Source organism: Clarias gariepinus, chromosome 6 (assembly GCF_024256425.1).
Source record: "Clarias gariepinus isolate MV-2021 ecotype Netherlands chromosome 6, CGAR_prim_01v2, whole genome shotgun sequence".
Lineage (NCBI taxonomy): Eukaryota > Metazoa > Chordata > Actinopteri > Siluriformes > Clariidae > Clarias > Clarias gariepinus.
Genome location: NC_071105.1, coordinates 785,926 through 801,440, shown reverse-complemented (window position 1 = coordinate 801,440; position 15,515 = coordinate 785,926). Strand labels below are relative to the sequence as shown.

The window sequence follows — 15,515 nt, the reverse complement described above, 5'->3', positions numbered from 1 at the left end:
CTTCTGACTATTATGCAACCTTCTGCTCCCCTGCTCACTCCCTTATCTTTCACTTTGTACATTATCTTCTTTCTTGTTTTATATTTAAATGAAAAATAAATAAATAAAAGCCATTTATTTTGCAGGATTGGTGTGTTACAGAGTGGTTAAGTCAGACTTGATGTGCTTGATGTGTCAACAAACACAGTAACCCAATATAGAAAATGGCAATGGACTTAAAACTAAACCCTGTGGAACACCAAACTCTATTTAGGTACACATAGAATAGTCAACATTTAAATTTAAAAACTGATAACGATCAGTCAGATACAATCTGAGCCAGGAAAGGGCCGTTCCCTTAATTTTCACAAAATTTTATGCTGTTAAGGATAATACTATGATCATCAAAGAGATGCAACCCTGATCAATGGCCTGTAGTTGGACAGCTGAAAGGGGTCAACGTTAGCTTTCGTAATTAGTGCTTTAATAACTGCAAGTTTAATAGATTTATTAGGATAACCACTGCTAAGTGACCAGTTAACTATTTTTAGCAGTTCAGTTATTTCTGCCATTATTTTACTCACTCATTCATCATCTACACTGCTCAATCCTGTGTACAGGGTCGTGAGAAGCCTGGAGCATATCCCAGACACACACACACACACAGAAACACACATATTCACACACTATGGGGGCAATTTGGTAATAACAATTAACTTAATCTACATGTCCTTGGACATGTGGGAGAAAACCGGAGTACCCAGAAGAGAGGCGGGAATCGAACCCGGACCCTGGAGGAGGAAGGAAACAAGTGTTTCCCAGTAAGCTGCCTTGTGATATTATCTGTTTGAGAAAACTTGTAGGTACAGGAACTTCCACACAAATTTATGATTTTGCAGAAGAGATGAGTGAAATGAGTTCAGTCTCTTGAAGGCATGTAAAATATTCTAGGTGCTGATCTGATATGGATAGCGTATCATCCGCATCATTGTTTATTCAATTGTCTGAATTTCTTTTTTTTTATTTTTATTATTGAAAAACAAGTCAAGTCCTCACTACTGTGTGGTATTGATGTGTTTAAGTTTTAATAATTTTATATTAACGCAAATATCAAGTAAAAGAAAGATTCTGAAAATTAATCACAATATTTTATCAATATATCAATATCAACAAAAATGTCAAAAAAAGGTAGTGTGATACACCCAGGTTAGCGTACTGTGACATAATTTATCATAATATTGATGCTATACATATGGTCTTATCACTTAGCCCTCACATGTTGCTTGAGCCTGTAGTAGCACGTAGGCACACACTTTAACAGAACTAGAGAAGTTCTGTTCTTCTGCGGGAACGTTACAGAAACACCTAACAGCACAAGAGAATGTCGTCATAACACACAGAGTGTAAGCAACTCTAACCCACAGAGACATTCTGCACCCTGAACATCAGAAAGGAATTTCAAAGACGATATGGCTTTTTACTGACTGGTAAGTTGGTGCAAAACGGGGTGGGGGTAAACAAAAAATAACTGTAACAAGGATCTTGTCCCTCAGTAGTCACGGTATGACTATATATATATTTTTTATTATTATTATTAATTATTATTTAATATCTCTGATTAGTGCTATGACACTTTCTGAATATACATAACGGAGATACTTTATTTCAGGTTTTGTAGAAGCTCTGTGTATATTTTTTGGAAAAAAGTATTAATGATAACCAGCTGTACAGTTTACATTTACATGAACAAACTTTATTGTGCAACTTGGGGTCACGTGCTAGTAATCACAATTCATAACCGCTTATGCAGTTATGTATGCATATGCCATGTAGTTAAATCACGTTTTCCATTTTAACATTTGGATCAATTTAATTTCAAATAAATTATATTCTTCAACTGAAAAAACTGATGAATATTCAATTTAATTTACGATGGGCATTCAGGTCAAAGCAGGACTTTTGTTTGTACAGAATAACAGAACACAGTTTTGAGAATAAACACTCCCTATATATCTCCTGCTACACTAATGCACTTATCCCAGTGTTTTACCAGTGCTTGGATACCATCAAGGTAGAAAGTTTTCTCAGTACGCCGGAGCTGTGATCAGACTGCCCCCTTCACTTCTAAAACAGGGCCTACCAGGGACGCCTTTAATGTCCCAAACGTGGAAATGTCTTGGAGCGAGGTCAGGACTGTACGGGGGTGTGGCAATAACTCCCAGCCAAGTTCCTGTGATGTGCAAGTGGTGGTGTTGAATGAGTGTGTTTACAGTACACACAGACAGATGTGTCTCTTCCGCTAGTCGGGGACATAGATTTTAAAGAATCAGACGCTAAACATTCATGGGAATGACTGCAGTGAGCTCTGAGCCACTTCAGCTGTGACCTTTACGGATGTACGGCCTTCTTTAAAACATTTAAATGACTTTTCATGAGTATGTAAGACCTCTTGACACCCCTCACACACACACACACACACACACACACACAGCAGACCAAATCTTCACTAGCACGTCGCTGCCCCAAACAGCGCAGCAATGAGCATTTACTTACATCTGAACTAAGTCGTTTACATAAGTCACTGATCAATAGCTCATCATATCCAGATGTACCAGATGTACCACTCTGACAGAGCAAAAAGAACAGTGGCAGCTGGAACACCTAAAACAGATGCAGGATTATATAATCTAAATAAAAGTGCTTTTCTAAACGTGGGCTATTGTTATTTACTTACAATATTTGTTTATTTAATTTAATTTAAATGGGGTTTGGGCACCAGGATGGTTAGCATCGTAGTCTAATCAGCGCTTAACCGCACACACAAAGTTTTGTAAATTCGTTATGTTTAACTTGTATTTCATAAGGTTTTGCCAGCGGTGGTACAGCACAACGGGGGTCATTATTTACTATTAAAGAAAATTATGATGATCTGTCACAGCATGCGCCTGTGATGGGTGTGCGTCCAAATCTACTATCGCTACTCGCTCACTCCGTAGGCTCCCTGAATAGGCAGCAAAGGGACGGAGCCTATTTGTGCCGGCTGCCGATAATTAACGTTAATATGATCTCGGGCTTGCACCGCATTATAAAAGCAAGGCGCGGAGTTTAGTCCGAGGTCCGAGAAGTACGTGATGTGGTGGAGAATAGGAGAGTGGCATGTGAGTGGGGCAGAGACGCGCCCCAGTGTGTTTAAACAAGGACACTGGAATTCCGCCCTTTGATCCCCGAGGACAGCGCGAGAAAGAGCTGCGTGAGCTCCCGCGGCACCTTCACTCCCGCACCGAGCCCGCCTTTGCAGCCCCGCCAGCGAAGAGGAAGCCACTCCGTTCTGCCACTCCTCCCACCGCCACTTAGCGTGGCAGTGCCCTTGGACCTGCACATGCACATCCCTTATCCCTTTTTTTCCATTCTCCCTCCTCCAACCCTTTCCTTTCCCATTTTATCTAAATAAATCACCCTTTTTTCCCCGTAAGACCTCGCCTCGTGTCCCTGCTTTATGGTGCCACCCTTGCAACATGGGTTGAACCTGTTACAGATCATTACAGCCTACTGCATTTTATTCTTATAATAATACAAAAACACAAGCGGGGCTGAATGACCGACATCTGCTGATGCAGTAGAACGTCCTGACAATGTTTTAATTTTATGATCATTGATTTTAGTTAATAAATCTACTATAAATTTAAAGAACATAAGATATAATATGACACAAAACTCTACACGCGTAGCTTTTCTAATTACACGTGATTAAATCTAAAGGCTTACTGTGTTAACATTTATTTAGCTTAAATTTGATCGTAATAAGATTTGATTCGATTTGAATTCTACATTTGTACTGTAATTTTAGTACTGTGATTATGAATTCGTTTAACCACAATGTTTCATCTTGCAGAGAATGAACTAAGGCATGAGGCGTCAGTCTATAGTTATATAGTGCCACTAAGCGGTAAAAGCCGGCTGGCGCCAAGTGCCACAATGGTAAAACCAACATTCCGATTGGGTAACCACTGGATGTACTCCTTTTAGGTCCTCCCAAGACAAATTGGTCTCAATTGCGCTCAAGGCAAATTGGTCTGAAACCAGGCCTGGAAAGAGGCACAGCACATAAAAGCAACCTGGACACTTACTTTCCCCCATCCCATGGACCCACCAACTGCGAGAGGAACTGATGGGGTCGGGTGCGTTGCTATTTTGGTGGGCAATGATGGAGATACTTGGAGGGGTGTAGTTGAGTTTGGGATTTGTAGAAACTTCCTTCTACAGGGAAAGGCTGGAAGCCTCTGCACATGATTCTGGCAAACCCCACAGTATCTTTTCCTCATTACTTAACCCACTTGTTCCTCCTGCCCCATACTCTCTAACTAGAAATAACTTTGCCACATACTATGACGGAATAAATGCAGCATCCGCCAGTCGTTTGCTCTTAACCAAACCCTTTCACCAGTTCATTAGACCCAATCCCTTCCACAATGCTCCGGGCCATCTCACGAGACCACCTTCCCTTCCCCACAACCATCATCAACCATTCCATATCATCAAGTAGGCAAAGGTTATTACAATCCTTAAGAAACCCTGCCTGGATCCAGCAGAAGTTAGCAACTATTGCCCAGTATCGCTTCTCTCCTTTATTTTCAAAATTCCTGAAAGGACTGTTTATAACCAAATGTCTCTTTATCTCTCACAGAACAACCTTAATGATCCTAACCAATCTGGATTCAAAGTGGCACATTCCAAAGAGACTGCCCTTCTGTCAGTCACTGAGAAGCTCCATGCTGCTGGATCAACTTAACTATCATCTGTCCTTATCCTCCTGTCAGCTCCTAGACCTGTCAGCTGCATTTGGCACAGTGAACCAGAAAATTTTAATATCTGTTCTTACAAGCCTTTCAATCTGTGGAACAGTTTGGCAATGGTTTGCTTCTTACCTAGAAGATAGGTTGTATGAGGTGACATGATGGTGATCCACATCTGCTAGTGATGCGCCGGTTGCCTGGTAACCCGCGGGTCGGGTTGGGACGAGTAAAGAAATTGTCACTTTATTTGCGGAGTGGGTTGGGGCGGGTCATTAAAAACAAAATTAAATTAAAAAATCCATGTATGTTGCGTGCAATTCCCTATAGCCTATATTAAATATTTGTTAATATCTACCGCTAGATATTAATAGCTACCGCTGCCAGTCACAACAAAAACAAAGAAATAAAAGTGAAGATGGAAGACGAGGCGCGGGAGAAATTGAGGTTGGGACTTTACATCATTAAAAGAAAAAAAGGTCAGGCTGCTAAATCTAATGTTTTAGCATTCTTTTTTTGCACAGCAAACGTAAAAAACGCTAAATGAACATTTCCATGTGATAAATGAAAAAAAAATGTCAGTGGTTATTTAGCGTAGGCTGTAAACGCTAAAGTAGAAATACCTGCCCTGCCCTATACAAATCTAAAATAAAAAATTGTTTAGCCTAGATTACAAACCCTGCTTTGTTAATGTTTAAAATGTGTATCATTATCTTGTTATTAATATGACCGTTCATCGTTATCGTTCATATTCATAATCATATGTTGTTGCCAGTTTACACGGCGATGTTTCCAAGCACTTTCAGGCTGAAATAAAGGTTTTCATTTGAATTACAATGCCTAGTATGTCTATTTAATGGTCGCGGGGGCGGGGCGGGGCGGTGCGGGTTGTAAAAATAGATACAGCGGTGCGGGGCGGGCTGGGGCGGGCCAAATAATTTCATAAAAGCTGGACCCGCGGATTGGAAAAAAATACCCGACCCGGGCATCACTAACATCTGCCCCATGGAGAGTCTCTACTGGTGTCCCACAGGGGTCAGTACATGGTCCTCTTCTGTTTTCCCTCTATACCCGGTCTCTTGGTAAGGTCATATCATCGCATGGATTTTCATATTATTGTTATACAAATGCCACACAATTTATTCTTTCCTTTCCTCTCTCAGACACTCAGGTTTCCACCCAGATCTCAGCCTGTCTGGCAGACATCTCATCCTGGATGGCAGCTCATCAGCTGAAGCTCAATCTGAGGAAAACCAAACTGCTGTTCATCCCTGGCGATTTATCCCCAGATCCAGACCTTGTGATATCCCTGGACAAGAATCAGGTCACTCCTTCAGCCACTGCCCACAATCTTGGGGTAACTGTGGACAACAATGTGTCATTTCCCCACACAACGCTAACCATACTCGCTCTTGTCAATTTCATCATTACAACATCAGATGAATCCGCCCATTTCTTTGTTCACAGGCTACTCAGGTGCTTGTTCAGTCCCTTGTTATTTCAAAACTGGACTACTGCAATTCACAGCTGGCAGGTCTGCCTCTGTCCACCATTCGTCCTCTGCAGCTGATCCAGAATGCAACTGGACGTCTCATCGCAACTGCACAATCTTTGACGATCTTCGAACAACGACACAAGCCGTATATTGTTTCTTCAATACTAAGACTAATCAACTGATCACCATCTAGTGCTGAGTTGGGTCAGGTGGCAGGGGAGGACACTGGACAGACCTGGTAAACGAGTAGTGCAGATGAATTAGTAACGTCTAGAGAAGCCTCTGTCCAAGAGGCCATCAACTCCCACCTCCAGCTGAGCTTTTCCAGCATCCCTGTGGAAGCTGGGGACATTGAATCAGAGTGGTCAATGTTTAAATCTTCTATTGCTGAAGCTGCAGCTGTGACCTGTGGTCTTAATGTTCTGGGTGGGATTTTGAATAAGCGGTTGAAGATGCAACTGAAATTTAGCAAAAAAAAAGCCAAATGCCAGTTATGTTGCAAGTACAACTGCGAGCCGTTCAAAACTTGTTTGTCTCAATGGACTACTTTGAATACTTTTTTGTATTTTGTAAAAACAATTTGGGAGCCATTGCACCATGGGTCCCAGGAATCTTTCAGTTAGAGCCACTTTCAGTTTGTTTATTAAAGCAGACAGTGCCAAGAGGAATCATAAATTAAGGAACCTCTGTAGTCCATTTACAAACTGTGGAGACCAATTGTAGCACTGTATTTATTCCCATTTGTATGACTAAACGCGACCCGACTTTGGATAAGCGATTGAAGATGGATGGATGCCCAAGCTAGGACCTCAAGTCAACATTCACACTTACACACTACAGGGCAATTTGGAAACAACAATTAGCCTAATCTGTATGTCTTTGGACTGTGGGAGGAAACCAGAGTACCCAGAGGAAACCCACCAAGCACGGGGAAAACATGCAAACTACATGCACACAAACCCACCAAGCAGGAATCAAACCCAGGTCCTGGAGGTGCAAATCAACAGTGCTAACCACTAAGCCACTAATCGCAATGTTTAATGTCTATTTATTTCATATTTTACTTCATTTACATGTATTTTCTTATTGTTTTGATGGTTTTCATATGCAGACATTATTTTTTGGGGGAAAATAAATTTCACAAATACGTAATTTCACCATATGGTGAGAAGACACAAATGTAAGCTTAGTGGAAGGAGTCTCCAGTGTCAGCTCTAACTCAAAACTTCAGAAAAGAGTTTCTCAGTATCACGACGGTATGACGTCACTTTTCAGTGAAGCAGGCCCTGTGGTTAGAGAGCATTAACACACTCGGGGTGTGTGGGGATCTGTGTCTGTGTCTGTGTGTGTGTGTGCTAGCAAAACAAACAGCGCTTCTTTAATACGTAATTTTTTCACGGCAGTAGAGTACTGTGCAGCTCGACCAATCAGAATGGATGACGTCATGAGCCAATCTAGTGGGCGGGGCGTTTAAGGCAGCCTTCTGGAAAAAAACAAGCGAGCTTGTTAGTTAGTTTTTATTCTATATAATACAGTAATCCAGAAACGACCTGATTCAGGTTTATACGTCACGGACACCTGAGGACCGGCCACGGCGGATTAACGGAGCTGTTCCAGGTACGCGCGCGCGCGCGTGTGTGTGTGTGTGAGAGAGAGAGAGAGCGCGCGCTGCACTGTGCTCCGGCGGGACGGCAGTGTGTGTGTGTGTGTGTGTAATGGCGGCGGTTCCGGGCGGCTCTGCTGCTGCTGCTCGCGGATGGCGGAGCTTTAATGGCTCCCCGGCTCGCTGACGTGTGTTGACGCGGTGTTTGCGTGCGAGTGACTCGGGCTGAAAGTTTTTTCAGAGTCGAGCGACGCGCTCTCTCTCCCGCATCACTTTTAAACACACACACACACACACACACACACGCCGAGCAGAGATCAAACGGCGCCTTTTACACAAACTAAACATGTTAGCTTTAGCATTAGCAAGAGGAGCTAATGCTGCGATTTCCCCTTTTAGCGCTCAAAAAGAAAACATTTACTAATTCAAGTTCTGACGTAATGTTTGTCTAAATATAATATTTCTCATCTTCTATTTTATAAACATCTCGTAAATATGTGAGTTTATGTATATATTTAAACCGAGTCACACAGGAGCAGTTTAAAAACAGAGAGGTTTTTGTAGCTAGCTGAATTAGCTTTGATTTAACGGACTTAATAACCGGCCGTGTTCCAAATCACTCACCGCTTCTGTCACAGTGCTTAGGGCACGCGCTGCGTAAATCTATACATTCCATACTTTAATTTAGTGCACTTGTCAGAGTAAAATGAGTGATTGGGGATGGAGCCGGGCTGACTGAGGCGCCTCAGAGTTTAAAAGTGTTTATTAATGTTTATCTTCTTAAATCACCTTAATAATGTTAAAGACGTAATCGTAGTAAAGTATTTATTACTGTAATCGAAAACTTGTCCACTTAGTTTATTTATTACATATATAACTAGCGTTAGTACGAAAGAGTTAAAGTTAAAATAATCTGATGAGCTTTAATATAATCAGTTATAATAACATTATTATTATTATTATTATTATTATTATTATTATTAATTTTAGGTTGAACCCCACTTACATGTCTGTCTGTAACACAGATGAACCCCTTGATATATATATATATATATATAATATTGTACCTGTAATGTTAAAGTTTGTGAAATTATACAAAATGTTCACAGTTTTTAATTTAATGTCATTTATAACATTTAGTTTTATTATAATCAGTGGGAAAGAGAGGATATAAGATGTTTATGTTTACGCCTTGTTTACACTAAGTTGTCCTTCTTTGGTGCTCAGACAAATACACTCCCTGTTCGGTAATCGGAGAGTGAATCACAGATGAGAAATGGAAAAAGGAGATAAAAGGATAAAGATGAAGTTTTGTCTTAAAACCACTCCAGCGTGTTAAAATTCACTTATACCACTTCAGCGCTGTTATTTCAGCCAAAGTGAAAATATGAACTAATCCCAGTCAAAATATTCACTTTATCTTTTCTAATTAATATCTATTGGTGCAGGTGTTTGTTTACATTGAGACAGTAGCGCATTAGTAGATTATTTTACAGTAGATTATTAAATCCCACACATAACTGTTCATAACATCACTTTTACTCAACATTTAGATTCACTGATGGTGCAGATTAAACTTCAGACAGAGATCTAAGGACTGCAAGTGACTGATGTACAGACTAAACCTTTCTTTTATTTATATTGATATCATACAATTCTTACTCATTTTTACTCGTACTGAGCCTAAATGTTTTCCACATCATGCTAACAATTATACTTTAACCCTTCCAATCGTGTTTTTAGCATGAATTAATAAATGTAATATTTATTATAAAATTGTAAAATCTTCTGAACCTAAATTGAATCAGAATCACGTGTTTATTAGTGTTGTGGTATCAATATAATAATAACAAAAAAGCAGTTAATTAAAGATATTTTAATTAGAATTTTTACTATATTTAATATAATGTCTTGTTATTGTCCAGTTAAAGGCTCTATATGAGTGTGCCCCGCCCACTGGGGGGTGTGGCTTGTACAAGAGTAGCTGTCAAATTTTTAAAAAAGAAAATAAATTGGTAAATTTAAATTAAACACTAAAATGTAAAGAATCAGTGTTAAAACACCACGCTGTACAGTCCAGGACGTATTAAAGTGTGTGCGTGTGTGTGCGTGTGTGTGTGTGTGCGCGCGTTTCGAACTGCATGAGTCAAACCATGAGTGTGTGCGCGGAGGTGATTCAGTGCTGCAGAGGTGAAGTGGAAAGACCGATGACTATTGAACAGCTGTCTTTCTCACACACACACACACACACACTTGGGCTAATTACTTAAGCTTATGAAACATGTTTGCTCGTGTGTGCAGTGTGTACATGTTCGCTTTTACAACAAAACATTACAAAGTTTTAAATATTCACCAGATTAATTTACGTAATTAAAATATTAATGAGATGAACAGAATATTCAGCCCTGACAAAAAACTCACTCTAAATATACCGGTGTGTGTGTGTGTGTGTGTGTGTGTGTGCACAGTGGAAATGGAGGAGGTTCACCAGAGTGGCAGTAACGGCACCGAGTCACAACCTGTCACCATCCCGTCCACCATCACAGCGTCTCAGTTATCACAGATCACTCAGGTACACCACCAGTGTGTGTGTGTGTGGGGTGGGTAAGGGGTGTGTGTAAGTGGGGTGGGTAAGGGGTGTGTGTGTGTGTAAGTGGGGTGGGTAAGGGGTGTGTGTGTGTGTAAGTGGGGTGGGTAAGGGGTGTGTGTGTGTAAGTGGGGTGGGTAAGGGGTGTGTGTGTGTAAGTGGGGTGGGTAAGTGTGTGGATGTGTGTAAGTGGGGTGGGTGAGTGTGTGGATGTGTGTAAGTGGGGTGGGTGAGTGTGTGGATGTGTGTGAGTGGGGTGGGTGAGTGTGTGGATGTGTGTAAGTGGGGTGGGTGAGTTTGTGGATGTGTGTGAGTGGGATGGATGGATGTGTGAGTGGGGTAGGTGTGTGTGAGTGGGGTAGGTGTGTGTAAGTAAGTGGTGTGTGTGTGTGTGTGTGTGTGTGTGTGTTGCAGATGACCCTGGGAGGATCTCCGGTGGCCGTAGTGCAGCTCCCCGGGGGTCAGATTCAGGTGCAGGGGGTCATCCAGTCCGCCCAGCCCTCAGTCATTCAGTCTCCACCAGCACAAGTACAGGTAACACACACACACACACACACACACACACACACACTCTTACATAGAGTGCTTACTTTTAGGCTGATAAATCATCCTCTGTGTGTGTGTGAGAGATTTTGTGGGTGTGTGTTACCCAGCATGATGACTCATTATTCACACTCCTACTGGGTATTTTTGCAATTTAGTTATTTAGTAATGTGTGTGTGTGTGTGTGTTCCTGGGGTCAGGGGTCAGACAGTGAAGATTCTCAGGATTCCACAGATAGTGGAGCTTCAAACCAGAAGACACGAGAGCTGCTTGCCAGACGCCCATCTTACAGGTTTAAACACACACAGGCGCGCACATATAAATGCGCTTATAAACAAACCAGGCGCGCATATATAAACAAACAGTGAAAACACAGGTGCGCATATAACAACGCGCATATAGCAACACCGATGCGCGCGCATATAGCAACACCGATGCGCGCGCATATAGCAACACCGATGCGCGCGCATATAGCAACACCGATGCGCGCGCATATAGCAACACCGATGCGCGCGCATATAGCAACACCGATGCGCGCGCATATAGCAACACCGATGCGCGCGCATATAGCAACACCGATGCGCGCGCATATAGCAACACCGATGCGCGCGCATATAGCAACACCGATGCGCGCGCATATAGCAACACCGATGCGCGCGCATATAGCAACACCGATGCGCGCGCATATAGCAACACCGATGCGCGCGGGTAAACATACAAGCATGCTCATATAAACACGTGTATAAACACACAGGCGCGCATACATGAACGCACGCATATAAACACGCATATAAACATACAGGCGCGCGCATATAAACGCATGTATAGACAAACAGGCGGCGCATATAAACGTATGTATGAAAAAAACAGGCACACACAAACGCGCGTATAAACACAAAGGTGTGCGAGTAAACAAACAGGCACGCGCATATAGACACAAAGGTGTGCACATATAAACACACATGCACGCATACATAAACGCACGCGTATAAATATACAGGCACACGCATATAAACACGTATAGACAAACAGGCGCGCGCACATAAACACACAGATGCGCGCGTATAAACAAAGGGGCGTACGCATATAAGCGCGGGCATATAAATGTGCATGTAAACACAGTTGCACACACATATGGTCGCAAACCAGAAGACACCAGAGCTGCTTGCCAGACGCCCATCTTACCAGTTTAAACACACAAACAGGCGCGCATATAAACGCGCGTATATAAACACAGGCGTGCGAGTAAACAAACAGGCATGCGCATATAAACGCACAGGTGCCCGTGCGTATAGACGCACACGCATATAAACGTGCAAATAGACACACAGGCGTGTTAAAACACACAGACGCGCATATAAACAGAATTATTATTGTATTACCAGTGAATTTTATCCCTGTGGTTTTCTCACTGCACTGAAATATGAGTGTTTATCCTCAGAGTTGTAAGAGTTATAGATTATTGATTGGTTATAGATTGGACATCAATTAATTAGTTAGTTATAAATTGGCTATTGGTGAGTAATTAATTTTTTGTGTAATTGTAATTGTGTTCAGGAAGATATTAAACGATCTCTCAGCTGAGGAAGTAGCAACGCGTAATGATGGAGACGAGGAGACCTCAGCATCGTCTGCCATGACCACCGTGTCCCTGTCCACGCCCATCTATCAGACCAGCAGTGGGCAGTACAGTACGTCTCTCTCCCTGTCTCTCTCCCTTTAGCTGCTACTTGCTGTGGATAAATCAGCTGATCCAGGTGTTACAATTATATGGTGTGTGTGTGTGTGTGTGTGTGTGTGTGTGTGTGTGTGTGTGTGTGTGTGTGTGTGTATCTCTGATTGCCCATGTTGTTAACAGTCGCCATAGCGTCGAACGGCTCTCTGCAGTTAGCGGGTGGGGGCTCCGAGGGCGTTCAGGGCCTGCAGACTCTCACCATGACCAACTCGACCCCGAGCCAGCCGACCATCCTGCAGTACGCTCAGACCGCAGACGGACAGCAGATCCTCCTGCCTGGCAATCAGGTGGTGCTGCAGGGTGAGTGTTAGCATGCACCGCTAATTTGGGGTGTGTGTGTGTGTGTGAGGAGTGATCTTTTTGTGCTCTACTGAAGTCAGCAGATATTTTCTTAGTGGGTGGTTCAGGTTGTGTGTGTGTGTGTGTGTGTGTGTGTGTGCGCGCACGCGCGCTCCAAACTTTCCTGAAAGGGGCGGGGCAGGGGGAGCCTGTGTACACCCCGGGAATATTTGTGTGGCACCCGCGTGTTCGTCCCTCTCTGCAGACTTTAGGATGTCTGACTGGAGAGTCACAGCGGTAAATTATAGGATGATCAAGCCGGGATTATCGTGTGTGGCGAGTGCGGCGGGCGTGATGAGTGTCATGTGATTTTTACAGGAGCGGGAGGAGAGATGCAGGCGTATCAGATTCGCTCGTCATCGTCAGCGCTGCCTCAGACCGTCGTCATGACATCACCGGTCATCAGCTCTCAGGGAAAGAGTGACGACCCCCAGCTGAAGAGAGAGATACGCCTCGCCAAAAACAGGTCTCTCTCTCTTCCTCTTTCTCTGTGTCTCTCTTTCTCTGTCTCTCTTTCTCTGCGTCTCTCTCTCCCCTCCTCTTTGTCTCTCTCCCTTTGTCTCCGTCTCTCTCTCTGTTTCTTTCTGTGTCTCTTTCCCTCTCTCTCTCTCCCCCTCTGACTCTCTGTCTTTTTCTCTCTCTCTCTGTGTCTCTTTCCCTCCGTCCCCATCTCTCCCTCTTTCTCTCTCTCCCTCCGTCCCTGTCTCTCTGCCTGTTTGTTAGTGTTTTTTCTCCTTTTCTGCAGAAGTGTTGAAATCCGGTGAAAGGTGAAAATAATCAGGTGGAAGAGAGTAACCAACTACGTGTGTGTGTGTGTGTGTGTGTGTGTGTGTGTGTGTTTATAGGGAGGCGGCTCGGGAGTGTCGCAGGAAGAAGAAGGAGTATGTGAAGTGCCTAGAGAACCGCGTGGCCGTGCTGGAGAACCAAAACAAAACACTGATTGAGGAGCTCAAGACATTAAAGGACCTGTACTGCGTCAAAACGGGCTAACAGCTAGCGCTACGCTAAACGGACAGTACTTGCAGCTCTGCCCACACACACACACACACACACACACACACACACACACACACACTGACTGGGAATGTCAGTTCATTGTTTTTATACTTCTTTTTAACTAAGAGTTTAGGAAATACACACAAACAAACACACTCTCTCTCACACACACACACACACACACACACACACACACACAGAGTTTATGGAGAATAATGATGATATTTTTCCTTTAGCTATTTTTAATAAGAGATGATAAGTGTATATATATTGTGTGGGTATGTGTGTGTGTGTGTGTGTGTTTCCTCCTGATCAACCGGTTGTGTTTATTAGAGAAGTTTGTGTGTTTTTTTTTTTTTTTTATTGTTTTTTCCCAGAAGTGCTAATAAATAAAGTGAAAGGTGATTAAAGTTTGGAGCAGATAGAACCAGGTAACCCCCCCCCCCCCCCCCCCATCTCATCTCATGTATTCTGAATATTGTCACGTGGTGTTTTGTTCCCTTTCTGACACCCCGAGCCCACTGTTTCTGAGGCAGCGGTCCTCGAGCCAAATCTGTGTCTGTACTCACACCATGCTTTGAGTTGCTGCGGACTAGACGGCCAGACGGCTAGACGGTGATGTATCCTGAGTAAATGTTAGTGGCTGGAGCTGTTACAGTTCAGTAAAATCAGGGAGCACGCTTGCACTTCCACATGCAGGTGACGTCGTTTATTAATAAAAAAAAAACCTGAATATATATAAAAAAAAACATTGGGCTTTTTTTTCTTCCTTTTTTTTAAGAGAACCTAAATAAATATTTTATTCACTCACTTTGCAACTCAGCTTTTTTTAATTGGTAATTAATGAATAATTATGCAGTATAATATAATATTGCATAATACTGTACAGTAATTGACAAGTAAGTGAGCGACATACGGAATCACTGATTAAAAGTAAAACAAATTAACCTGCACTTTACCTTGACAAGAATCACGACAGAGCAGTGTTTCCCTTAGTGTGTGTGTTGGGGGGGAGAAGCACGGTTTTCAATGACGCGCGTGCATACACACACACACACACACACACACATGCATACGCGCACACACACACACACAACAACAGGCTGAAACGGAGAGAGAAAATGGATCTTTAACCTTTCTAATGAAACTTTCTTTTGCTTTACACATGCACACACGTTATAATAAACAGCACGCGCTATACAAACACACACAAAAAAGATGTTTAAACACGTAGTCACAGTGTTATAGCAAACAGTACCCATGTGTCCGGATGTTGAGTATACCAGTAAGGTTTTTGACAGAGATTATCCCCGTTTCCACCCAGGCAGGCCGATTAGGTTGGTTATGAAAATATGGCCAAAAGATGACAGATCCAATGTTTGCTGCGCAGTAGTTAAAATGAAAATAGGTAGAGCCATGCCACTGTCTCTTTTAGATCTTTGAAGTAG

General features: G+C 42.7%; 1 protein-coding gene across 1 annotated transcript; it reads left to right on the top strand.

The window, feature by feature from the left end:
* The first annotated feature begins 7,713 nt into the window (after window positions 1-7,713).
* atf1 (activating transcription factor 1) lies at window positions 7,714-14,816 on the top strand. Its single transcript, XM_053497909.1, has 8 exons — window positions 7,714-7,881; window positions 10,336-10,439; window positions 10,869-10,988; window positions 11,198-11,289; window positions 12,555-12,688; window positions 12,856-13,032; window positions 13,390-13,537; window positions 13,917-14,816. Exons 2-8 carry the CDS (start codon window positions 10,341-10,343, stop codon window positions 14,059-14,061), a joined length of 915 nt encoding a protein of 304 aa, XP_053353884.1. The 5' UTR covers window positions 7,714-7,881; window positions 10,336-10,340; the 3' UTR covers window positions 14,062-14,816.
* The last annotated feature ends 699 nt before the right edge of the window (window positions 14,817-15,515 follow it).

Bases quoted from the DNA above. Each gene is read 5' to 3' on its own strand.
- atf1 (XM_053497909.1), top strand. From the start codon at position 10,341: ATGGAGGAGGTTCACCAGAGTGGCAGTAACGGCACCGAGTCACAACCT. The intron at 10,440-10,868 runs GTACACCACCAG...TGTGTGTTGCAG, and splicing joins AGTTATCACAGATCACTCAG to ATGACCCTGGGAGGATCTCC. The intron at 13,033-13,389 runs GTGAGTGTTAGC...TGATTTTTACAG, and splicing joins CAATCAGGTGGTGCTGCAGG to GAGCGGGAGGAGAGATGCAG.